General features: G+C 39.3%; 1 protein-coding gene across 1 annotated transcript in view; it reads left to right on the top strand.

Annotated features, from left to right (window-relative positions):
• Abca12 (ATP binding cassette subfamily A member 12) overlaps nt 1-26,226 on the top strand; it is a 167,874-nt gene that overhangs the window by 13,952 nt on the left and 127,696 nt on the right. The window contains exon 2 of the mRNA XM_036172750.1: nt 359-452. Coding sequence (XP_036028643.1) covers nt 359-452 — 94 coding nt within the window. The remainder of the gene's footprint in view (nt 1-358; nt 453-26,226) is intronic.

The following is a 26,226-nucleotide window of genomic DNA, read 5'->3' as shown; positions in this document are numbered from 1 at the left end:
ACAAATGGGAAATACTAAAATATTTTTTTTTTCTGGAAGTTACTGATGTTATTTGAGGTTTAAAATAATCACTCTTCAGACAGTCATGATTGATGAGCAGAGAGGGAACCTCAAGTGAACATTTGAAGACTAGATCTGAAAAAACATTGTTATGAAGTTATCTGCATTTATGAAATTCTCTCCTTTTTTTCCTGTGAATAATAAAGGTAGTAAAATATCCAGCCTGTATTGGAATGTCATAGTTTGACAGTATTCTTCTATTCAGTAGGGTTTTTTTTGCTATATATATGTATATATATAATATATATTTATATATTTACTGCCAGTACTATAACATTTTTCTCTTGTTGCTTTGCAGCTTTGGACACTTGTCTTGATCTTATGGCCAGTCATTATTTTCATAATTCTGGCTATTACCCGGACCAAATTTCCACCAACAGCAAAACCAACTTGTAAGTAAATAACTGATTGTTTCTCTAATATTTGCTGTCTACTTAAAATTTATTTTAATGCTGTGTCAACGCTCGATTCTAAGATTTATTTTTTTAAATTGGTATTTTCTCTTGGCAGCAGCTGCAAAAAAAAAACTTGTGTGGGGTTCCCTCCCAGTTCTTCAAATCAAAAAGTGGACTTTGGGGGGAAAAGAGACACAAGAAGCTGGGAGAAGAAGTGGTACAGATGGGGGATGGAGGAGAAATTGGTGAGGTGGGAATGGAAGGGTGATAAAAACACATTATGTACATGTTTGCAATTCTCGAGCAACAAAAATGTTGAACCTGAGACAGATATGGTGATATATGTTTATAATTCCAGTCCTTGGAAGACTGAGACAGGAGAATTTTGAGTTAGATGTCAGTCCAGCCTTCACAGAAAGACATTATCAAGGGAGAGAGAAAAAAAAGAAAACACTTCAGTTTTGTATCTATATGGTTATCTAGAAAAATACAGAACACGTAGAGGACAACATGAACTACACCCTCCTGTCTACATCACGGGTCTCGCCACGCACGACAACACAAGGCAGCCACCATAGGTAGGCTCCACCATTCTTTACTCCCATAGTAGAAAACACAGACTCATATTTGATCAACTGAACAAACAAAATCCTGGACTGCAAACACCTCTTCTGTTCCTCACTGATGAGAGCTGAGCAGTGTAAACATGTCAATGTATTTTGCTTGAAAGAAGGTTGTTTCCTAATTAATGCTGCTTCTCTTCTATGAAGTCACTGCCCAGTTATAAAGTGGGCCAAATGCCTGGCTCACTCCATTATTTCTCTTTGGATCTGACACAGAGAAGCAGGAAGGACTCAGGAAGTCCTTCGCATCAAAAGGGGAGCATTGAGCCTCAGTTATTTGACCAGCTCTGCTTTTAGTGTATAGCTACTGTTGTTCATTTCTTTGGGGATTAGTTTTCTTAGTTTGGGGGGAAAAGACCAGCTGTTTCAAAGCAACCACCTCCTCAAAAGATCCTGATGAAACAACTTTACCAAACCAACTTCAAATAATTGTGACAGTTGGCAGTGTACCAGAATATAATGCTGAATTCATTTTTGAAGAGTAACAGTAACATGCTACTGACTTTGAAATAAGTACCGTGATTTTTCAGTCACCTGGTCATGAGAAGTAGGATGAGAATCATGGGAATCTGTTTCAGTCACGCACAGTAGGGTAATTCAGAAGCTATCAGGTCAGCTAGTGTAAAACATCTAAACCCTTGGTGCAGAGTAAGCAATCCCTTACACCCCAATAGGACTGTTTTTCTGAAGGACTTTCCCATAAGCCGTTATGTAAAGTTGTCAATGAGAACTAATTAGGTTGTTATTAAAACAGCATAATTTCATTTTTTCATTGTGTGTACATTAGCTCTTTGTAGCAGACTGGTGGCATATTTAATGAAGTTTATGTGTTCTTTATATCTTCAGTATATAAGACTTAAGAAGGAAAACATGGACTATAACAATAATACAATCAATGCAGATTGACAATTAATCTTGGATATTCTACCTTAAGATGCAATGGATTGATTCATCTATAGTGACAGTTTACTAGCTCCTTTCAACCCATTTTCACCAATTTTTTATTTTAAAAGTTCGTTTCCAAAGACCTAAAATTCTCTTGTGAAACTTTCAGGAAAGAACTGTAAGGTTTTGGGATGAATGGTTTTAAACCGACTGGCGCAATCTGATAGGAGTTGGAAATTCATGGAGGAAATAGTGCAGAGGCCTCAGCATCCCACTGAGCTAAGTGAGAAACAGAAGAGTGAGCAATGCCTCCAGGCCTGATCAGGAGGGTTCTGAAAGAAACAGAATCGGAAAAAGAGATGAGAAACTATTGGAACAGGGAGCTGTTGGCACGCTGTAGTAGTAATTGTATAGAAAGTGATCATGTCTGGAGGCGGAGAACAAAATTAGAGGAGAGCCCAAACACTGAACGTGTGTTTGCTAGCCTCCTTGACCACATAAGCCTTGTCCTAAAAGAAAAAAAATAGCTCTGATTGGTTTGCCATCAGGACCAGAAAGGACCTGCTCATATTACACACAAGACACCCAGTGCCCAGAGAGATTGTGATTTGCCAAAATTCAATCATGTGGACACAAGAGAAAGGTATTGGAAACCGGTTATCTTTGTTCACTGTTTGTTTTTGAGATTTTTGAGCCCGTATAAGTCTCTTAACTATTGATCCTTTCTAGATCTGGGTAAATAAGAATAAAAGAAAACAATGTTCAGGATTTCAACTCACAATTAATAGGAAAGAACAACAACCCACAATTATACTATTGAAAATGTTGTTCTGGAGACTAGTATAGAAGGGATTGCCCACTCCACCCCTACCTACCCTCATCCTGATAGTAAAAAGCTAACTCCTTGATGACAATGTGGATTTAGCTATTTTTAGGTTGTTTCAGTTGTTCTTGATTTGGATCTCACATTTGTTTATAATAGTGAAAGATCAAAACTGACTAATAGAAAAGGAAATACTAATAAACAGGTATTGATCTCATCCTCTGTGGCAGGCACTCAGGGAGGTGAGGACTAGATTACTCATTTCATGACTGAGAAAACGAATACACACAGAAGCTGAGAAACTGAGCTAAGATTGTGGTGATGAGTGGTGATGTCAGACCGAGGCAGCCTGGCTCTGCTGAGACTCTGATATTAAGCTACTGAAACTCATAATTCTTACTTCTAATAGCTAGTGCTTGGTTTTCATGTCACATAACTTATATCAAGAGGACTAAACATCAAAGGCTAAAAAAATATAAGCTCTTCTGTCATGAAATCTGGAAATATGGAGAAAGACTGTGGGGTGTGCATCTCGGAGTCTTCTCTGACATTAGGATTCAGTGTAGCATGCTCTGACTCACGCTGCATCACCGTGACTGTAGTATCACAGAGATCAGATCCTGTTTTAAAGAGGGAAAACCCTTTCTGGGCTACACTACTGGTTGGGCAATCGAATAATAAAGATGAGGCATTAGACTACACCCTTTGATGAAACTTGGTCATGATGGGAGAATGACATTTGTAATCTGACGGCCACATTCTGCTCTCAGAACAGCTTGGCAGGCCTGTAGGATTCTGTAAACCACTCAGAAGAATAGAATAAGTAACTCAAAAGACTCCCTTTGTGGTATGTTTGATGTCTGGGCCCTGAAGAAGTCTGGATTTGGGGTGAGGGAGAAAGCCACTGTAGACTGATTCCGTGGGAGCCTGTGCAGGCTTATTCTTGCTATCATCTGTCTCCTCTTACTCTTTCATGTTGCAACAAACAGCTCTTGCATATTGCAAATCTCCGGGAAAGAAAACCTCCCGAGCCTGGTAGGCAGGCCCTGATGTCTCTCCTTCGTTCTGGCAGAAAGCGACCATGGCGCCAACTTTGAAGTCATTCCAAGCTCTTGCAATCTCCGCATGCGGGGACTTGTCAAGAGATGAACTTCAAAGTACAGACTCCATACTTAGGAGCAAAATGAAGTGAACGGAACAAACCTCTCTAGCGCACTCACAGACTAAGCTCAGCTACAATACACCACGGAGTTTTCTTCTTTTATTATACACATATCCAGAAGGTCCAGCGCATGCTGGCCACTGTGGGACAGTTTATTAAGACCAGTAAGATACTGTTTGACTGAGACCAGTAGATGCCAGACGGAGAATGCAGTCCTGACCAATAAGACATCACATTTTCTTGTGTGTGATTTTAATACATTTTTTCAGGTGGCTGAAAATATTTCTAAAAGTATAATGAAAAGTATATTGCACAAATATTACCACATACTGAATTAAAACCCAAATAAGTTAAAGCTTTCATTTCTTAATACACCTGGTTCCTTATAGAGTAGCAAATTCATCTGCCTTATACATTAAAACTGGTGACAGGCAGGGGTCAATTGAATTACACAGTCTAAACTATCATAAGGTTACACTGAATTCTGTCTGTCCAGATGTGACTTCATATCTTGGATGAGGGCAAGCTCAGCTAACATTTTCAGCATGCATTTTGACCACCAAAGCATACCTTTTGTAGGAAGGCACACAAGAAAACAACAACAGGAAGCATTCACTAGACAACACTATGAGGAAGACAGATTCTGAGGCCTATGCTCATATTATCTCAGTTAACACATCACCACTTTGAGCTATTTTGAAAGTTAAAAAAAAAAGCACACACATGTTAAGAACTCACTAGGGCTCACATGGACAAGCATGGATTCTTACCCTCTTTTCACCTGCACATCTGTGCATTTATCCAGCTAGTTGGAGTCTATAATCAAGATCCTGAGGCTTGGTTCAATCTTTGTTTTCTTCTGCCCACCATCTATCAGCAGTTAGAGATGCTGTTGATGGAAAAGTGACCTCAATTGGTTTTTCTACCTATCAGCAGGTTGAGCAAACAATGTTTTCAGGAAGATTGAAATTATTGATCAATGGTAGGTCCATGGGATCCATGCAAGTTTTTTTTTTTTTTTTTTTTTTTTTTTTTGCTATGACGCCTGAATTGTTTAGAGGAAGCTCCTGAGTCATCTTATGCTGAAAGATCCTATGAGGTACCTCTTGTGGGTGAGAGTTAAGAAAGTCATGGAGATGAGGCATTTTTCTGCTTATATTGCCTGGGATGTTGTCATGCAAGGGAAGGGAAGGTCCTGTGTGCTGGATTCCAAGGTGTATTTGCTCTCTAGAACTCACGTGAGTCAGTGGAACTGTAGAGGGACTTGGAGTTCATCACTTTCCTTACTCTTTTGATTGGCTTAAAATTTATTGATTGATCTTGGCCATGATGGTGAGCTCTGTTTTTTGGTCAGTGGGACTAGGAGAAATGAGAAGGAAGGTTGACGTTATTGGTCGCTTGGTGGTTTGTGGGATCCATGCAGACTGTTGTACCCAGGATGAAAGGAATTTGTTCTGGGAGGTCAGGGCTCAGCATTATTCACCACTTGTTAAGCATTGCCCCATCGGATTTCTCCATTCTCATTCATCCCAGCACCACCAGTCAGTCTCTTAGCTTAGAAACATCTGATTCATCTTCGACTTCTCCCTTTTCTCACCTCCCAGAACCAATAGCTCTCAAGTCAAGTCTTATGAAATGTGTCCTGGAGTCACCTGTACATTTTCATCCTTCCTGTTTCACCCTGACATAAAAACCCAGTCATCTCATGCTTGGATTGGGGTGGGGTCATACCCTACTTCTAGCTTTTCCCACATAGCATAAAATACTCTGGGTTCAAGACCTTCATAGTCAGAATTTTCTCAACTTTGCCTTCTCACTCTTCTGAGGTAGGGTGCCTGTGCTTAAAGAGAAGGCATCTGAATGGCCTTCTCACTTCGAGTCCTTTCTTGCTTGGTTAATTCTTTCACGTCCTCAAAGTCTATCAGAGCACAACGTCATATCTCAGCCGCTAATATTTTCTGATTACTTACATTCTAATCAGCTTCACTACATCTGTCATTGCCGAATTGACTTATTTGTTATATTTGCATGACTGATGACAACCTTAACTCACTTATCAGACAGGAAGTGCATTGACAGGAAGTACTTACCAGCAGGGACCACCCCTTAACATTGGAGTCATTTCAGATACAGCTCAGTTCCTAGCATAAGGAACAAATAGGAACTCGACAAGTGAAAAGATAACACAATTTAGATTATTATGGGAGACTGGAGAGCAAACTCACCCCAAATGGTGGTTAAAACACTCTGTGTGAATATGAAGTGAGTAAGTGGCAAACAGCTCATTGGCTTGATTTTTACTTCTCAGAGACAGGTCAATGTGACTGTCTTTTCAGAAAATGGCAGGTACACAGAAAGGATTGGCAGGAGGAAAGAGAAGAGAAATGAGGAAAGGGTATAATTATATCTTAATCTCAAAAAAATTAAAAAGAGAAAAAAAAGAGCTAATGAAGAAAAAATTAAAATGCCAAGAATGTCTATAATGCTTACATTGAAAATGGAAAATTAGTCCCATTATCCGTCCCAAACTAGGTATGCCTTGAAATTTACATTACAAATATTTAGACATTTTAAATTCAGAGGAGACACTGATATTTTTTATGTAAAAGAGTTAATAGTCTGCACGTTGCTTAAGAAATTTCAGAAAATTCTGGAATTGTTTTTGAATTTCATACCCAGTCCCTCATTCTTAAATCACAGTTAGTGACTGTTTTTAAAACATTACTAACACTTTACATGACAACATGAAGGTGAATTCTGAGAGACACAGAGAAACAAGATGGAAGTTATTTTGGACCTTGTTCCATTTGACATTCTTCTTAAAGTTGTTTGAAGTAAGCAAGAGGGAGCTAATGTGAGCACAGCCCTGCCCAGACTCCTACCCAGCAGGCTGCAGGCCCAGCTGTCAGTTGCTCATTTCCTTAGCTCCAGCCTTGATTCTTTTGCATTGCATATGGTCACACCCTAATGCTAGATGATATGATGAAAAGATTTCTCAACTCATGTTCTTGAGCTAGGTACACAGGTTTGTATCAGATAACCAGAAATGCCTTTAAAGTACAGGAGAACTTGGTTTATCAAGTAGAGAATTAAGATAATGAGTAGTGTTGATTCCACTAATGGGCTTGCTTTATTTTACTCTCTGTCCATTCTGTATCACCCCCACTTTGAGAGCTTTGTCTGACAAACTTCCCAAAGTGCCACACTGGGGTTTGGTGTGGAAGCTGCCATTATCTACATCTTGTCTTTTTCACACTTTTCTCTTGCCTTCCCTTCAAAATGAGCACAGACTCTCCTGATACTCTCACAAAAGAACATGAATGTCCACATTCATAGGTAAGAATAACTGAATAATTATTCTAAACTCTCTTATAAGAATAGTAACGTCACTGCCTGAGGTCACTGATCTCAGTTTCTATCTCCAATATCCCTTCAAAGCCATGATCCAGGGTTAAGAATATCATTCCAGCTAATCTCCTTCACTTACTGGGGAGCAGACAGCCCAGACTGGCTCATGGGTGAGGGATCAATGGCATGGTTGGCTGACCACATCTTCCCAAGTGACTGTTCATTAAAACATCCTCCCAAGCAACACTCAGGGAACCTGGCCTTCCAAACTCAGTCACCCATGTTCCTCTTGCTGTTTAAGTTTTTCATTGTTTCTGATTAGGTCACATCATGTCCTTTGTCTTTGATGAATGAACCAGTGTATTTTTAGAGTGAAGTAGCCCATATAGAAGAAATGCCATAGGAATATTATTCTCTTTTTCTCTGGCCAATTGACATTCCATTGTGAATTAATGTAAGAATGCCCTATAACATTTTCACATTTTAAAATATGAGACTTACACTTGTTTTGGTTATAAACTTACACATCTATAATCAGAATAAAATTTCTATCACTGTGATAGGCAATTAGAGATTGGAATCACAGATTCAATTGAGATTGCCTGTTTAAACACATCTTGGACAAGTCTATGGGATGCTCTGAGATGCAGTTTCCGTGTTTGTTTACAGGTGCTGTATAATGATGTAGTTTATGCAGTTACTGTGTAAATTAAATTAGTTAATAATTCTGAAATACTTAAGTGCTTGATCTCAAGGTATAGCAGGTTTAGTCATGGATATTATTTTTTATAACATTATATATAGAAACCATAGTATCTGTATTGAATACCATTAAAATATCTTAGTGTTTAGTAATTATTGAGAGATGAGGAGGACTTGATGGAAGTTTTCCAACACATATTCTTGCTATCATCCCACATTTAAAGGGCACCTGTTATGTATCTGGAGCACTAAGGAGACTAGCCATGAGCATTCACAGGACCATGTCTATAGGAGTGCACTCAGTATATTAGAAGTGCTAAAGTAGCTATGCTCATCCCATGGTGTAGGTAAGTCCAGGAACAAAGGTACCAAAGGAGCTGAAATGGATGACAATGCCTAGGACCCGGACTGGGTTGCAGCAGGGCAGAGACAGCTCAAATTCCAGTAGTTGGCAAAAAGCTTTAGGTTTCAAGATCAATTCTATTTTAATTCAATTATTTTAGAAATTAATACAAAGTCTCAGCAGCGAAAAAAATAAGAATTTAAAGTAAAGCCAGAATCACCATTACCGATTTCTCTTTTACCAAGGGCTCTGCTGTGGCCCCCAAGGGACCCAGCTTGGAATACCCAGAAACCCTTTGTTTGGTAGCTGTGTGTCAGCAGGTGTCCTGAGGGACTGTAGGAGTTTAGAGTTACCAATGAGCATCTTAACATTCCAGCAGTCATGGGTGGGGACACAGAGCAGGAATTTGGAGTCTATTGTCTAAGGAGGGTGCTTATTAAAAGTGTAGGTGAGGGAACTAAAAGTATTCATCTTTGTTTTGAAGGGGTTGAGAAGCCAGTGGAATTTTTTTCAACTGACTTTATTTGATTTTATGCCATTTGTGTATTGTTCTGTCCAAGCTCACTGATGAATCGAATAATTTTATTTGTGTTGTAAAAGTATGGAAGTCCTGAATTATTCTAAAGAGAAGCACTGTTAATGTTTCACTGTGCAGTGTCTGAAAAAGCACCTAGCACACACACTCTCACACATGCATACACACGCAGCCAACTTCAGACCATGAGGCTAGATGTCCTGTTACAGCAAGAGGGGACATGGTTCAGAAGTGTAGGCACAGGTGACCCATTAGAAGTGGGGTTCTAGTTTGGAAACTCCTTTTTCACGGCTCTTGATTGGAAATGTAACAGGTTAACAGGTCTGCAATGTCTGTAGACCTCTCTCCCACAGTTATTTCTCCATCACCCCCCGCCCCGCCAAAACTCCTTTCTTCTATCCTTCATTGTCCACGTATTTGAAATTCAGAGAATTATTCTTTATAGCCTAGACACTTTCAATACAAGGTGTGCCGTGCTTTCTATCTTCACACCGTCCAAATGAAATGGATACAGTTTAAGACAGACGGGAAGAGTGGGATACACTAGCTAAAGAGAAAGGAAGGCAGGGGTCATATGATCTCAGCATTTTTCTTCTTTTGTTTTCTCTTCTCTTAGAGTTCCTCCAGGTTGGTGACAAGGGATAGAAATGTTCACAGCTTCTTGAGCAGGTGTTCCTCCAAAATGATTTTGTAGTTAAGTTACATGCTCAGAGGAATGTAGTTTCACATGAAAACGTGCTTCATACACTGACAGATAACATTGTGCTGTGCATTAAGAACAATGAGAAATGTCAACATCTCGTATTTTGAAATAGCTATCCCATACGGAAATAGTACAATGATGCCTTTGGGAATTCCTATCTATATGGATGTGTCTTGTGCATAGGATGCCTTCCATACTCAAGTTGCTTACATCCTAATTGAAGAGTGAAGAAACACACACTGCCTGCCATTCCTGATTGAAAATAAAGTTAAATATAACTAAAGAACAGTATTTGGTATAGCCCTGTGAACAGGGTAGATACTCAAATATTTACTCATTAATTAATAGGACCATGTAACAATAGTGCAAACACTTGGACACTAAGCATTAGTATTACCTATTATAATTAGTAGTAGTATTACTTATTACTTATTAGTATTATTGCTTTATTATTATATTAGTATTATTACTTGTTAGTATATTATTATATTAATATTACTGATGAAGTAATGCTAACTACAAAGTCTACTGAAGTTGAAAAGAATATTGCTTAAGTTAGGGTAAAATTAAATTAGTTTTGGAAGAGAAAGCATCAATACAGAACAAGAAAAGTTACAGATTTTGGAGACAGGAGTTCTAGAAGTAACTGGTTAGTGAAAAGAAGATTCATCTGAACAGAGCACAGTGTCTCACTGGAAAGAAGAGGGGAACCACTAGGGAGGAGTTGGATCTTGTATTTTGAATACTAGACCTGAAAGTATGTATTTTATTCTACAGTACTGGATACAGTGGAAGTCTGTGGGAGTTACCTAAGTTTTCATTTTCAATGTGGCTAATCTAAAGGGAACTAGAAAGGACTTTTTTTTTCTGCCAGAATTGTTTATATTAATATCTAGACAGATGTTTCTGTCATTAGCTATGTGGACTACCTGTTACTCTACAACAGCACTCCCAACCCCCATCCCCCTCCTGAGGAAAATTTTCATGGCAGCAGCAGTGACCTTGTCCACTGGTTCCCATGGATTAAAATTTAGGGAGTGGCTTTGCTGTAGGTGTAGCTCCGAGCTTCTCACAATCTTGCATCAAGATTTTGGCAAGGGCTGTTGTGATCTCAAGACTTAACTGAGACTGGATCTTTCTGAGGCAGATTGCTCCCATAACTGACATGCTGTTATTAGTTGGTGGGTGGCCTCAGTTTCTCCCTGAGAGTCTTCTCTATGGGTTGCTTAAGTGTTCTCCTACTTGGCAGCTGGATTTCTCCAGAACCAGCAACCCAGGAGATACCAGGTAGAAACCTAGTGTTCTCTTTTCTTTAAAAAAGTTATTTTATGCATAGGAGTATGTTTTTGCATTATGTATGTACACCATGTGTATGCCTGGGGATCCTCAGAGGCCAAAGGAGGGTGTAGGATTCCCCTTGAACTAGAGCTACAGATGCTTGTGAGCTGCTGTGAGGGTACCAGGAAGCAAATGTGGTTCTTCTGCAAGAACAGAAATTACTCTTCACATTGAGCCATCTCATCTCTCCAGCTTCAGAAACTTGGATTTTTATCGCTTGCCTTTACAAACCTCACTTCTGCCGTATTCTCTCATGTTAAAGACAAACCACCAAGTCCAACCTTTATCCAGGGCCAAGGGAACAAAGCTCCACTCTTTAAAGAAAAAGTTCCAAAGATCCCAAGAATATATGTTGCCAACACACACTCATCAAGTTCAATGGTGTAGTACGAACATGCACAGACCTCATGAGCTTGAGATGCATGGCCTGCCATGGCAGAATCCTCATCTGATTGCCTAATGTATAGCCCAGTGCTTACACACCGAGGCCTTTGTTGCATAATTTTTGAACTATAACTGTTTCATAGATGAAGACGTTATTTTTTACAGATGTTACTGACAGACCTCACCAAGTGTTGAAGCCAAGAATTAATTCAGTTTTCCTATGCACATCTGCTTTCCACTCACTATGTTATTTGTGAGATAAAATCATTCATGACTGTTAGATATGTTCACCTTGCGATTGACACAGCTAACAGAGCCACTCTCTGGATTACTGCCTGCTACTTAGTATCACCTGCCAAATATTTATTGAACAAATGGATGAGTTTGGTGCAACAATACATGAGGCTAGAAGTCTAAAGAAGTCTGTTCAAATTTACTCACAAGTCAATGGGAAACTAAGACATTCAGGTGAGAGCACTTCCTTCTTGTGTAGGGGATCATTATGTCACACCCATGGAAGGAATATCCTGTTCCTAGTTCAGAAGTTACATGCTAAAAATAAAATGATAAGGCACTTGTATATTTTGAAAAGTCTTGTAATGACTTTGAGTAGGTACTTTATGGCAAATGAACTATGTATCACAACAACATTGTTCTGTTTTAGACATAGTTAATCATTATTATTATTATCATATTAATTATTGTTATTAATTTTTTTGAGACATGATATCACTATGTAGCCTTAGCTGTCCTTGAACTCACAGAAATACACCTGCCTCTGCTTCCTGAGTGTTGTGCTAAAAGCGTGCACCACCATGCCTTCCTAGACATGGTCTTTTCAAGAGTAGAAGTGGTGTGTGTGTGTGTGTGTGTGTGTGTGTGTGTGTGTGTGCATGTGCATGTATATGTATGTGTGTGTGCATGTACGTATAACAAGTATGAGCAGCTGGAATTCCTCTGGAAGAGCTGTATGCATTGACATTTAATCTACCAAGAGAAACAGATGAAATAGGGAACCAGATGCTATGCTTTGGCTCTCATACACCTCTCTAGCAACTCTAACATAAATTATTCTTGGAAAAAAATGGGCTAAAATTGATCCTAACTACTGAGAAAACTTTCCTCACCTTCTGTGAATCCTGTTTGCTTTCATATGTTGTTTCTAGGCTTTATTTTAAGCAGAGCTAAGAAACTTGGGACAAAGTACCTGATCTTGTGACCTGGGTTATAGTCCTTGCAAATGCAGACTCAAAGCTCCAGTTTGATGTCATTATTTTGTGGATTTATCTTTAGTTTGAGGTGGAAATCTCACATTGAGTTTGTAATCCAGAAGAAAAGCCACAAGAACCAATGTAGTGCTCAGGCATGCTGTTTGGCATTATTAGCAAAGCCATGCTAGCACAGGTAATGTATCCAAACCTCCAGAACAAGCAGTGATCAAATTTCTGAAATGGGTGTTAAACTTTAGCTCAACTAAAGCCCAAAGCAAATGAACAAGAATGGGATTAGGGCTCATTTGAAGCATCGAGAGAGATGCTTGGAGTCTTAGAGACATGATTTTAACTCCTGTTTTGTTTTATAGATTTCCACCTTTGTCAACGTGGATGTCCTAGACATTCAAAAACTATTTCATGTGTGTTTGTGTGTGTGTGTGTGTGTGTGTGTGTGTGTGTGTGTGTGTATGTCATGTGTGTGCCAGTAACCATGGAGGCCAGAAGAAGGCATTAGATTCTTACAGCTGGAGTTATAGGTGGTTATGAGAATTTGACATGGGCACTAGGGTTTGAACTGGGGACCTCTGGAAGAAAAGCAAGTACTCTTAACCACTGAGTCATCTCTACAGCCCCCATTCAGCTACTCTTAATGAAATACTGCTCTGTTGTGGCACTATGTGGGACCTGAAGGAGAGCATAAAGTTCTTAGATGAAAATGTCCATAATCAATTCAGGCTCAATAGAAAATCCATAATCTTCTGTCAGCAGAAACAAAGAACCAAAAATGCACTAAGATTTAAAACAACAACAATGAGATCTTTGAGGCTAAAGAAGTTAGGTAAAGCTTAATATTCTGATCACGACTTGAGGATAGTTGGGTTTGTGTGGAGCAGAATGAGGTTTTCCAAGGAAGGAAGGAGATGAACCCAAATCATGATGCTGAAGATGTGGGGTGAGTAGAGTTGTATTGTATTTCTGAACCTAGGCATGATATTTTGACTCTCCTAGCCCCTTTCCTACAATTATAACCAACGGAATACATGTGGGTTTGTTTAATGGGTATTTCTCTGTTTTCTCATTAACAAGGTCTATGCCAAAGGGTTTTTTTTTTTCCTGCCATAACACATCAGTAGTGTTTATTAGCATATCACAGACCAATCAGTAGATCGATAAATGCAGCCTGTTCCATTAGATACCAGCAGGAAACATTTATAGATGTAAAATATGACCAAGTGATCCAGAACCCTCACTGCTAGGGTAAAGATATTAGAATATCTTTAATCAACAATGATAATGAGCACATGGCAATAAGATCTGGTCTTTTGTGTATATTAATCAGATCTGACGAGAAGACTGGATCAGGATAAGGAAATGTCAGAGCAAAAACATAGCCATATAGTTCTTTAAATTATAAAAACCAATGGATACTCTCACTAATATAAATTGGGAGACAAAATGGAGAAATGGGTAAGACTAAAAGATATTGGGGAGAGAACAGTAGGAGGATATGGTGAAGGTTAGGATTTGAGGACAAAAGGATCAGAAGAAATGGAAGCACTCTCTTGGGTTCTAACCCAGGAGTGTGAGAAAACAAATCAGAAATAATTGCAACAATGATCGTGTGTAGTGTTGTCTTTCACTTCTTGTAATAATCCTGAGAGATTCATTGTTGTAGTTCCCAGTGAATGGATGAGCAAGTCAGGATTCTTAAAGAAGAAAGTAAAGGGTACCTGTCAAACCCATGAGTGCTTGGTCACAGTACTCAAATCAACTAGCAATCGGTACTCGTGACCTTGGGAAATCATTTACCTTTAGAGATAACACTAGGTGGTGGTGGCACATGCCTTTCATCCTAGTACTTGGGAGGCAGAGGCAGGCAGATCTCTGTGAGTTCAAGGCTAGCCTGGTCTACAGAGAGAGTTCCAGGAGAAGCTCCAAAACTACACAGAGAAACCCTGTCTCGAAAAAAGAAAAACAAACAAACAAACAAACAAACAAACAAAAAACCTTTGGAGCTAGCCAGACTACTTTCCTCAAAGCATTGAAGGGGTAGTTAAATAAGGGAGTGCAACCAGAGAAATAGCATCTAATATGATGTTATTCATGTCATACATTCACGTTTTTCAGAAAAGGAAGCCTACAATCAATTTGTGCACATAATTGGCACTTGATCAGTAATTAACATGACTAGGTAACTTGTCCTAGGTTAGATGAGTAGTATGTAGTTACTTTCTGCTTTGGATCCTGTTTTTCAGATGCATTTATGATGTATGGCATGTTGCTGCAATAGGAGTAAAGAACTGGGAAGACTCATTGTTTATTACCAAAAGCTCTTCCCCGGATTTTAAAACTTTTTTATCTATTTACTTTTGCAAATCATGCTCTAAATCTACTACCAACCTGGTGTTTAAAGAAAAAATGAATTTTTCCTTACTTTAAGTACACCTATCAGAATTAGCCTAAGATTTTTAGAAAGGACACCAATTGTTCTTTGATTTCTATACTTATATACTAGATAATATATGCACAATTGTGCCAAGAACTCTGAATATGAACTCTCTTGATTTTAAATTAGTAATGTTAGGAGGAATAAACCTGGACCACATCCAAAATGAATCCATCTGAGAGCAGGTGTTAATCTGCTTCGGTTCTTGCTGTCTTACGTTCTAGGTTCTGTACTTGAGAGTGGAGATTTGAAGTACCGAAGCTCTCTTTTAGTTTTCTGACCATGATTTAGTACTTTTATTTTGAAATTTCCCCAGGCTTTCCCATTCTTGAGCAGATACTCAATACATATTTGTTGAGTAGTTGGATAGATGAATAGATGGACGGACAGACATATATATATCTCTTTCACCACTAAACTCATTTGAGGAGCCATGGTGTTACAGCCCCTCATTCAACAAGATTATGATGAATGCAAGACCATACTGAGATCGGACAGTCTTTTCTCCACAAAAATGGGTGCCTCCATCCTCATTTTCCTTTCTTAAATAGAATTGATTTCGCCTCTTCCCATTTATTAAAATCCTGATTGGAGCTGATGACAAATCATTCCAAGTCAAGTCTCTGACAGCTTCATTTCCAATCGCCCAGTCAACTCATTAAAAAAAAAAAAAATCCGAATCTCACTAACTTCCAGCTACTGTGACCTAATGGCTATCCATTATGTCAGACTTGTCTTTGTAATTCCTAAGGAAAAATAATTAAGGATATATGGGATTGCTAAAAATGCTTAACACATCTAGTGATAAACCATTTATCTTCTTTACCCCCAACTGGCTCCTGAATGACAGTGTCACAATACACTAAATCATCCTAAACAATAAGGTGTCATCTAGTCTTTGCTCCACCCCTACATCCTTCAGTCACCAGACCTCATCAGTTTGTCCTTCCAAATGTCACTTGAAACTCTGCCTCCATTTCTACAGCCACTGCCTCAGTTTGCATCTTTACCCTCTCTTTCTGTCATGGTACAATGGCTAATGTTTGTCTGTTTCCCTGCCTCAGTGTAGACTTCTTCTATTGACCTTTTATACTGATATCAGTTATGTCCCTAAACCTGAATCTACAATCACTGTTTCCATGCTTAACAGCCTTCCGATTCACACGACCGTCAGGTGCTATCATAGGATGCTGTAGACCTTCCATGAGTGGACCATCTTTTCTACAATCCCCTCCCTGTCCTATATGCATAAGTCACATCAGTCAAACAAATAAAGGGAATGTTGCCCTGATGCTACAAATGGGATCTAGAATAATTCAGTCACATACAATGCAGTAGCCTGTTTTGCAAGGATAATGAAATGACCAGGTGAGTCAGTTGTTTTACATCTGAATTCAAGTTAACACATTATCATGGGGTTTCATTGTACTGCAGGCTCCTCCAGGGTTCTCTTATATTCATTATTTTTTCCCTTCATTGTCAATGTCTCAGCTTGTTCTAAGTTGTCCTTCAAAACTCACAGCAGGTACTGTTTTCTCTAACACCCAACTCCAGCCCACTCTTTTCTGTGTCACCAAATTTTATTGAGTCTAGATTTCATATTTTGTGTACTATGGGAACAACTCTATCATCATACACACATTATATCAATAGTAATAGCTTACACACATCCTTGCACCTTGATCTTCCTGAAGCCCACCACCACCATTGTACAACCTACTCTGCTTGCAAGTGTATAGAAATTTATGATCCATATGGACACTTAAGATCTGTATGTGTACTAAACCATGAAAGCAAGCACCTGGCAGTGATCTCTAGCTTGCTTAGCACATCCCAAGCCAATTTAGCCATTCATGAATGATCATTAGATTCTTCTCCATAGACAGTATTAATAATAATTCACTGCTAATTAGAGAAAGGTGAACTGTGTATGTCTCATCCTCTACAGTCTTTTGGCAGTTTGTATATTAACAGTGAAAACAAGCCTCACAGTTTGCTACATGATGAAAACATTTATTAACCAGCACGCGCCAAGGCAGTCACATGGCGCTTTTCATGAAGTTGAATGAATTTCCAGCTACTTTGTGTTGTGGGTGGTCAAACAACAACATTGTTGGCAAAGTACAGCAGAGTCTGTGAAGAAGTTTCCTGGCAGCAGAAAGCCTCAGTGCTGGGATTTTCCTCTTGCTACACATATTCTAGAGTATCCCTGCCCCTGGGCTTGCTGGTTTTTATACATTGTCTGTGCAATAGACAATATAAAGGTGGAAAGGCCTTTATGGCATTAGCTTATACACTACTTATTTTGCTGATGAGAACTTTGTAGCTGGAATTTTCTCTAGTCCTTCCCTGGGGCCTGCAGCTGCTCAGACCCAAATAAACACACAGATGCTTATATTAATTAAAACAGTTAGGGCTAATGGCTCAGGCTTCTTGCTAGCTAGATCTTACACTTAAATTAACCTATAATTCTTATTTATGTTTGGCCATGTGGCTTGGTACCTTTTCCCAGTTCTGCCTTCACAACTTGCTTCCTCTGTGTCTGACTGGTGACTCCTGACTCAGCCTTCCTGTTCCCAGAATTCTCTTCTCTCTTTGTCCCACCTATACCTCCTGCCTGGCTACTAGCCAATCAGTGCTTCATTTATTAACTGATCAGAGCAACATATTTACAGCATACAGAGCGATATCCACAGCAGAACTTACTTCTAACCATGTTGCTGAACACATTGTAGGGCTGCCTGAAGTCCAGGTGGGAGAAGTCCTTGCAAATTGCCATCCTGGTTCACTTTCATTTAGATTTAACTATTCCTACATGTCTGTCTTCCCGATATGGGAGCTTCAAACATTCCCTGTGGATCGTGGACTATAATTAACTAGAAAGTTCACTGATAGTTTCTGATAGTTTCTAGGTTGTAGATTTAAATTAAGTAATGTGCCTTACTGCACGCGAGGCATTTTAAAATAAGTTACCGATATCTTGGAACCTCTGGCCAGGCATGATGAGTGCTCGCCAGCTCCCTCCTAAAGATGAACCTTTGAAAATGCTGCTGACAGCGAAGGATGCTTGATTAGCTGAACAAAGAATTTTTCCTTCTGGCTTAAATCCATTTAGCATTTCCATCCATCTCCCTCTCCCAGGGCTCACCCTGTTAGCATCACCCTCTCATGGTTCTGGCTTCCATCTCCTACCACTGTGTGCTGCCTTCTTATGATTTATGTGAGTGCCACATGCTGATCTTATCACTTACCTTTGGGATCTGGCAATTACTAATATTACTTGTACTTATATGCCCAATGTCCTTGTGGAAGTCAGTGATCTGATGGAGCATTATGGAAACTCCCTGTTCTTACAGGTTTCTTCTTCCTCCCCCTTTCTACCCACTAACTTGGTCATAGCTACTTGTAAATATAATGAGCTAAAATGTCTATTGCGGACACATGACCATCCAAATTACCAGCCAGAGAATCTTACCCTCATGTAGATAAAGGTAATATGAAAAGATAGGATATTACATATATATGCACATCAATTTAGGCCAGGACTTGTTGAAATGAATACAATTATAAAAAAAAAAGTTTCAAGAATTAACAGTTTTGTGAGCAAGACTAACTACTGTAAGTAACTACTATAAATCTTTCACACACAACATCCCATTTAATCTCCAAAATATCACTATAGGAAGATGCTCTTGCCCTCCTTTTGCTCACAAGCAGCTGGGCAAGGTCATTCAGTGGTAAGGCTGGAGCAGGCTTGGAGTCCATATCTGGGATAATACCACACACATCTCCATTATAGTCCATTGCCAAAAGCATTTTGAAATCTTGATCCGGTTCACTTAATTTCAATTTGTCTTTAAAGCAGTGACTGTCCAGTACATGTAAGGCATGGGAAGCACATTATAATTGAGATATGGGCTTTATAGCTCAGACTTCTTAGATGGGCACTTAGTACGATGCTGCTCAATCATTTCTTCATTTGGCCATCCCACTGTAACTTCCTAAGGTCCATCTCCAATCATATTATGACAGATCTATACATGGCACGATAGGCATAAAAAGCCTTGTAAGAAAGGCAAATTGACCTTCACGGAGAGCTGTAACTGTCCATAGGTTCCTGGGGTGAAATGGGAACATCAGTCTCCATGCAGCTGTAGATTAATAGTGATGTGACGTTCCCAGCCACGCTTCCTCTCCTGACGACTAAGGTTTCTCTGAGGACTTGATAGCTGAGAAGTTTCTGTCTACAGCCACTCAAGTTCACAGAAGGCTGCCTTTGATGTTAGCATCTGTAAATCCTTCTCCATTTTTGCCTTTAAAGAGTTGTAGGAAAACAGTTGCAGGTGTTTTGTTTAGTTTGTGTCACATGACACACAAGTGCTATGACTTGGGTTGACATGCAATAAGTAAAGGGTCATTGTGCTTATGGGTTCTGCCGTAACAAAGTATGGTTCATGTGTGAAGATTTGCCATCTGGGGTGTGGATCAAAAATGTGCTTTGTAGCAAAGATAAATGGTAGAAATTCCATGACACAGAAATCACAAAGGCCAGCCACATCAACAAAGTTTCCATTTTGCTGTAGGTTTTTAAGGAAAATTATGCCTAAAAGTTAAATCTTGGACACTCAGTATGTGTAGTGTTTTGAAAGAGAATACCTTCCCAGAGGCTCATATGTTTGACTACTTGGTCCCTAGTTGGTGGAACTGTTTGGGAAGGGTTAGAGGCATGGCTTCTTTGGAGGAGGTGTGTCAATGGGGGTTGGGCTTTGAGGTTTCAAAAGCCCACACCGTTCCCAGTTGTCTCTCTCTCTCTGCTTCATGGTTGTTGTTTCAACATGTAAGCTCTCAGCTACTGCTTAGTGCCGTGTCTGCCTGCCTGCTTCCATGCTTTCCACTGGAATAATTATGGACTCTAACCCTCTGGAATGGTGAGCCCCCAGATTAAATGCTTTCTTTTATAAGTTGCCTTGGTCATAGTGTTTTGTCATGGCAATAGAAAGCAATTAATTCAGTATGTCATAGCCCAACCTTTGTCACTGGGCTGAATATTCATAATAAAGACATTAGTTATGTCATGTGGGCTACTCTGCCACAAGTGAGCTGTGGCTTTGATCCCATTGTCCCTAACAGGACACCATGGGTGATGGGTGAGGAAGTGCTCAGGATGTCTAATAAGCATCTAGACCGAGTGTAGAAAGCAGGATTGTGCTCATTCTAGTTACAACGGAATGTGATTAATTTTTTTCCTGTTCTGACAAATTCTTTCCTCATTGCTTATCATAAAGGGATACTGTCATAAAATCTCTTGGAGGCCTAACGCAATCAAGGGTTTTAGACCATGAAACACTCCCAGCTTGTCACCTGCCCCCGCTACAACTTCAAGCCTTCATCCTTTTCTGAAACCTGATCTCTTAACAGCCCTCTCCAATGTCTCACTCAGAAAAACCCCATCATCCATTTCCTTTTTTCCTTATCAAACTTTGATATTCCACAGTCTATTGCTAAACTTTTTCTTCTGCTTGGAGAGCCTAGGTGTTACGGCGAACAGTGGTATTCTCTATGAATACATCAGGTATCAAAAACCTTGAACTTCTACTATTCTGGTTTAAATGAACAATTCTCCACAGTGTTAGCTGCCGTATGTCAAATTAGGGAGACAATTTTAATAAGGACTAATTTACACTAGCTCTCAGATCACCCAGTCTCACACAATGATGCAATCAGAAGAAAAAGAGACTGGAGAACAGAAGTTCAGGCAAAGTTCCAGTGTGTGGGTGGGGAGGTGACTCAGTGGCTAAGAGCATTTGTTGCCGTCAGAGAGGACTACGATTCAGGTCCGGAATCCACATGGCAGCTTCCAATCACTGTAGCTCCAGTTCCAGGGGATCTGGTGCATTCTTCTGGCCTCTGAGGACACTGTACATATGTGGCATACAGACAAGCAGGCACACATGCATATGTATACATGATATTAAATAACAATGTTACGTTCCAATGATATGGCTGACAAATATCACTGAGATTTTTATTACCTAACACATGAATAAGGAAATGATGCTTATCTCCCACAGTTACCCGAATGAGACCCCAATGCAATGCTGTTTGTGAAAATACCTTTAAAGCGTCAAGACACCCTATATAGAGATGCGTATATGAAATGGATAAAAGAGATGCCTTCAGCAAGCTCCTTGAGAGATACAACAGATTGCATGCATTCAGGAAAACTACAAGAATATTGGCATTAGAAATATGGGTGGAACAATGAATGGAGCACACACTTGAATGTTGATATCACAGCCTCTCTGATGACACTCATGGGCTCTTTTATATCAGCCCAGTCTTGAAGCTATCAGGCTGGAAGCAGTGTGGAAATTAAAGACAACTGCTTGAATGATGAATACTGATTGTTTGGGGCCTAAGTTCTTGTGAGTGCTGTAGCACAATTATAAAAGTGCTATTATACAAACAAAATGATTTATCTTAGTAGGTGGGAGAGACATCCTATGGTTGGAAAATATTTGAGGGATGGAGACTAGCAGGAATCTTACTCAATGCTAAGCTTTGATTATGTCCTAAATATGTGAGGGTTGCTAAAGAAAGAGTGAATTAGTGTTCCAGGAAGAATCAAGCAGTTTCAGTGTGATACTTATGCTAGATGCAACTGCATTTAGGCTGTGATGTGAGAAACGTGTTTTTGTCTGCAGCTTTGGGTAACACTCTTAATAACTTATGCCAATGCACTACTTTATGTAACAGTATTATTGATAAGCTGTGTAGCACTGTTAGCCAGGATATTTCCGATAGTCTGAGGACAAAAGATTATCTAAGGCCCTTTTCATATTGGCTTTGAGTTAGAACCTTCAAAATCTTGTATTTTATGAAATATGAAACTCAGCTTGTTTTCCTGAACCACCTCCTATCTCTTGACCCAGCATCTTCTCTTGTGAGCTCCCAGGCTTTCTAAAGACATGTGTGCAATGTATGCTCACTCTTTGTGTGGTAAGCCCTGAGATATGTGGCAGTATCAGAATATCCCAGCATTCAAAAGTAATATTATTTAGAGGGAAAAGCAGATCTAAACCCTGTCTTATGTTTTATTTGTTAGCTTGTTTTTCTGAAAGATGATGGCAAGCAGACTCAAGACATAATTTAACTGGAGCATTGGAATATAAATATGTACAACATAAAACTCAAGGTAACTGGCATCTATTTTCCTAGCCGGAAATTGATACCATAAAATCAGGCTTAACTCAGGAAGCAAAAATTAATAATAAACCAAGTGATTATCAATTCATCAATTGACCAACAAAGGAGTCCCCTAGCATGGATCCAGAAAAAAAAGAAAATATTATAGTTCGGAGGTGAGCAAAGAAGGGCTTGACTTAGAACTCACTTCACAGTTGCCTGACACTTTCAGTATTGTTTACATAGAGCCACCATTACCTAAACAAGAAGGAAGTAAAGTACAGAGTAGACATTGAACAGTCAAGACACAATCCCAACTTCTAACTGCATTTAGCCCCAGTAGAGGTGGGAATTCATGTGGCTGTCACCGTGGCTGCTCTTAAGCCTGTCCCCTGAATGTCACTTACTCCTATGTTCAATCAGTAGCCTTTGCTTTTCTCATCTACAATGTGTACATAAGTAATTTTTCTTTCTTAAAAAGATGAGGGCAATTCTTCTTGGATTTATAATCCTGCGTATATCAAGCATTTTGAAACATTAATAAGAATACATGTTTATTCCATGATAAGTTCTTATAAATTTCTGACTTAGACTTGTCACTTAAAAGAAGGATCCCCTTTATATTTTTCAAGGAATTTTAAATAACTATATTGAAGAATAAGCAACTATTCATAGCCCCATTTTCATGTGAAGAAGCAGGGAAACAACGGTAGGCTGAAAATGTAAAATGGGCCATTCGAATACATGCCAGATTCTCCTAATTCCCATAAACAGCAGAAAGAAAACCCACCTAGCAAAGCTGTCACATAAATGAATGATTTACATTGCCTAAAGAGATATGCATTAAGAATATAATAAGTACTATGATCAGCGCATCTATCCGCAATCAGTATTTTGGTATTAATCCTATTGACATATCCAAATTTAACTTTTCCAACTTTTTGTGCTGTCCCCATATTCCATCAGCGTATGCCGATGCTGAAAGCCACTTGCCTTGAACATAAAGCTTTTGCTTATTTTCCCCGAGCACAAACAGAATACTAAGAATGGTACAATCTCAGCAAAGGAAATAATGGAAAGAGTCCGATGCTTATGGAAAAAGCTGTGGTGTTTTTAGGAACAACAGGCAAAAGCTGGCAGGTCACTTTGTAGACTTGAGTGATAAGAAGCAAGAAAGTCAGTAGAGAGGGAGGGATGAAGCTGATCTGGACAACTTTCATGGTCCGTCGCCCCCCCCCCCCCTTCATTCTGCCTTTAAGCACCCTGGGACGGCAGTGATGAAGATACTCCAATTGTGATGTTTGAAAAGTGGAGAGCAGATGGAGCTTTGAGATACCGTCCCTGTTTCATTTCTTTTATTTATCAACCTTCTCCAGGGCTGACCCTGAGGAACTGATATTGAGTATTGACTATCTATTAAGCTCTTTCAGTCAGTGATCTACTTATTCTCTCCGAGCCCGAAAGGAAGTCTATTGATTTCCAAGTTCTAATTCTTCAGTTTCACGTGGGCTGTCACTTTTTTTTTTTTTTTTTTAAGAAACCTTCCCGAGATTTTTCTCCTGTGTTACAGCAATTCTCTTTTTCATTGACCCATTGCCAATATTGAACTGGGAAGGAAAGACGGTATAGGAAACAATTTTAATGTTTAAAATCTCTGAAGATGGGCCATTGGAGGACATCTTCACAACCTGCTGTTCCTCCTTACATCATTAGGCCAAGAGAAAAGCAGAATCCGGGCCAGGTGGTGGTGGCACACGCCTTTAACCCCAGCACTCGGGAGGCAGAGCCAGGCGGATCTCTGTGAGTTCGAGGTCAGCCTGGGCTACCAAGTGAGTTCCAGGAAAGGCTCAAAGCTACACAGGGAAACCGTGTCTCGAAAAACCAAAAAAAAAAAAAAAAAAAAGAAAAGAAAAGAAAAGAAAAGAAAAGAAAAGCAGCATCCACTTGCCTGAGATTTAGATTGCCACAAAGGCCACTGAATAGGCCAAAGAACTCAAGAAAGAAGGACAATACAGCACATGACTCATCTTGTTCGCTTCCCAGTTCATGTAGAAGTTTCTTGCAATTACTCTTTACTTGCGAGTAGGATTTCACTTTGTTGCTACTTTAGAGTCAATTCCTACAAGGGAAGTTCAAAAATAAGAAAAGGAAGGGCCATTGTCTGGACATACTGTGTTAGGTATAACTCTTAAATATTCATGGCCCCAGTCAAAAGTGGATGGCTAGGATTTGCTTTGCTGTCTCCCTGTAATTCTCTTTCCCAGATAGCTCCATGTTAAGGACATAAAAGATTTTCTTTGAACAAATGCATTGATTCAATGGATGAATGCATAATGATGCTGCATCTGTGATGTAGACCCAGAGATGGGGACAATATCTAGCTAGGAAAGGACAACAAAGGACATACCTGCCACATGTGACTTCATTAGATGTGACTTCATTAGATCCAGAATTCATTTTTAAAGTCTGAAAGGATTCAAAGGCAGACTTCCTCATGACCATAACAAGAAATCAGTGATATCCTACACATGGTGAAATTGCATGAGTCTATAATATTGCATCCTCTCAAACTGACAGTGTAGGAGGACAAAGCTCAACATGATGATGCACCATCTTGCAATCCATTTCTCTGTGGAATGATGGTGACCACCAAGTGAAGCTTTCCGATGGAAGCCATAGGAGTCCAGGGGGCAGGAAATGACATTGCTTCTCTTGATTTTCACTTTTTAAAAATTCGGATGAAATTTCAAGACAAAACCCAAAGCACTAACAGATCCATATCATTTATCATTGGTTGTAAGAGTATCTTTGAGGAACTGCTAGCTGGCTAATGATGAATCTGTTGTCTAAAATATGAGGAGAGAGAGATCATAGGAATTCACCTGAGGATTGCGCATATTTTCCCTTTATTCATCCATTGAATCAATGCATTTGTTCAAAGAAAATCTTTCATGTCCTTAACATGGAGCTATCTGGGAAAGAGAGCAGTGACTACCCAGGTAGCCCACTTGGGTCAGCTGTAATAAATCAAATTGTGTTTTTCTAACTGGCCGAAATTCTTCATAAGAATTAATTGATTATTCGCAGCTAGGAAAAGCTAGTCATTGTCATTTTTTTGTGTGACTGTCCCATAATAGCATGAGTGAACATCCCCTAAGTAACCTGGGGCATTTTTAATAGTAGATAAAAGATCTAATACTAGGAGATTTTCAAAAAGCAAGTTGAGATAGGCATTCAGATTGAACAGTGAGTTGGCTTTTAGAAACCAGTAAAAATATATTCATTAATAATTCAGAAGCAATGCAAATGAATAGTACTACCAACCAGTATTTACCAACAACACAAAGTTTTCAGGATTAGGAGAAACTCTTAAAGGACTTAATTAAGCTTGGTAATGGGTAAACACAAAAGCACACGACGCTCAGTGGGAACAAGATGGAGGTAATGTATAATGAACAGTTTGGAGTCCTGCATTTAATGAGCTCTGAATTAGCCATTCCTCTTAGGAACACAGATCCTAGCTAATATCATAATAAACAGGGCAAGGAGGATGGTGGGAACACAAAAACAAAATACCTAGGTCAATGAGTTTTTCACAAGATTTGCACAAAGGGGATGGAGTTTATTAACTTGGAGCATTGCAATAAAGTTCTCCTTGAACTCGTTTGTGAGTAAGATTACCTTCTAATGAGCCTTCTCCAGTTCTACTGTAACTAAAACCTTCTCATTATGGTTGGAAGCAACTCTAGTATATCACCATTAAGAAAAATGTGAAGTACTCACATCTCATTGGCAAGCATAAAAATACTGTACGAATTTCAAAATATATCTATGATGCAACCTTATAAAATCCTTCCATTGTCATGCTATATTGGATTCAATGCTTATTTTTGTTAGTGTTTAGCAGAAAGTGAGCATGATCATTGAAGCGCCTGGGTAAACCTTCCAGATCTCTTTTTCTCCTTTCCTTCCTTGCTCCCTTCTTTGATTGCGAAAGGAACTGTGATCGATGATTGCAAGTGCAATATTCTCATATGTTTCTATTACTGTCTATGCATCTGGCTATGTTATCCAGTGGTT

Source organism: Onychomys torridus, chromosome 23, assembly GCF_903995425.1.
Source record: "Onychomys torridus chromosome 23, mOncTor1.1, whole genome shotgun sequence".
In the NCBI taxonomy this organism is placed as follows: Eukaryota; Metazoa; Chordata; class Mammalia; order Rodentia; family Cricetidae; genus Onychomys; species Onychomys torridus.
The sequence above is the reverse complement of the archived record's forward strand: the minus strand, read 5'-3'. Positions and strand labels throughout refer to the sequence as shown.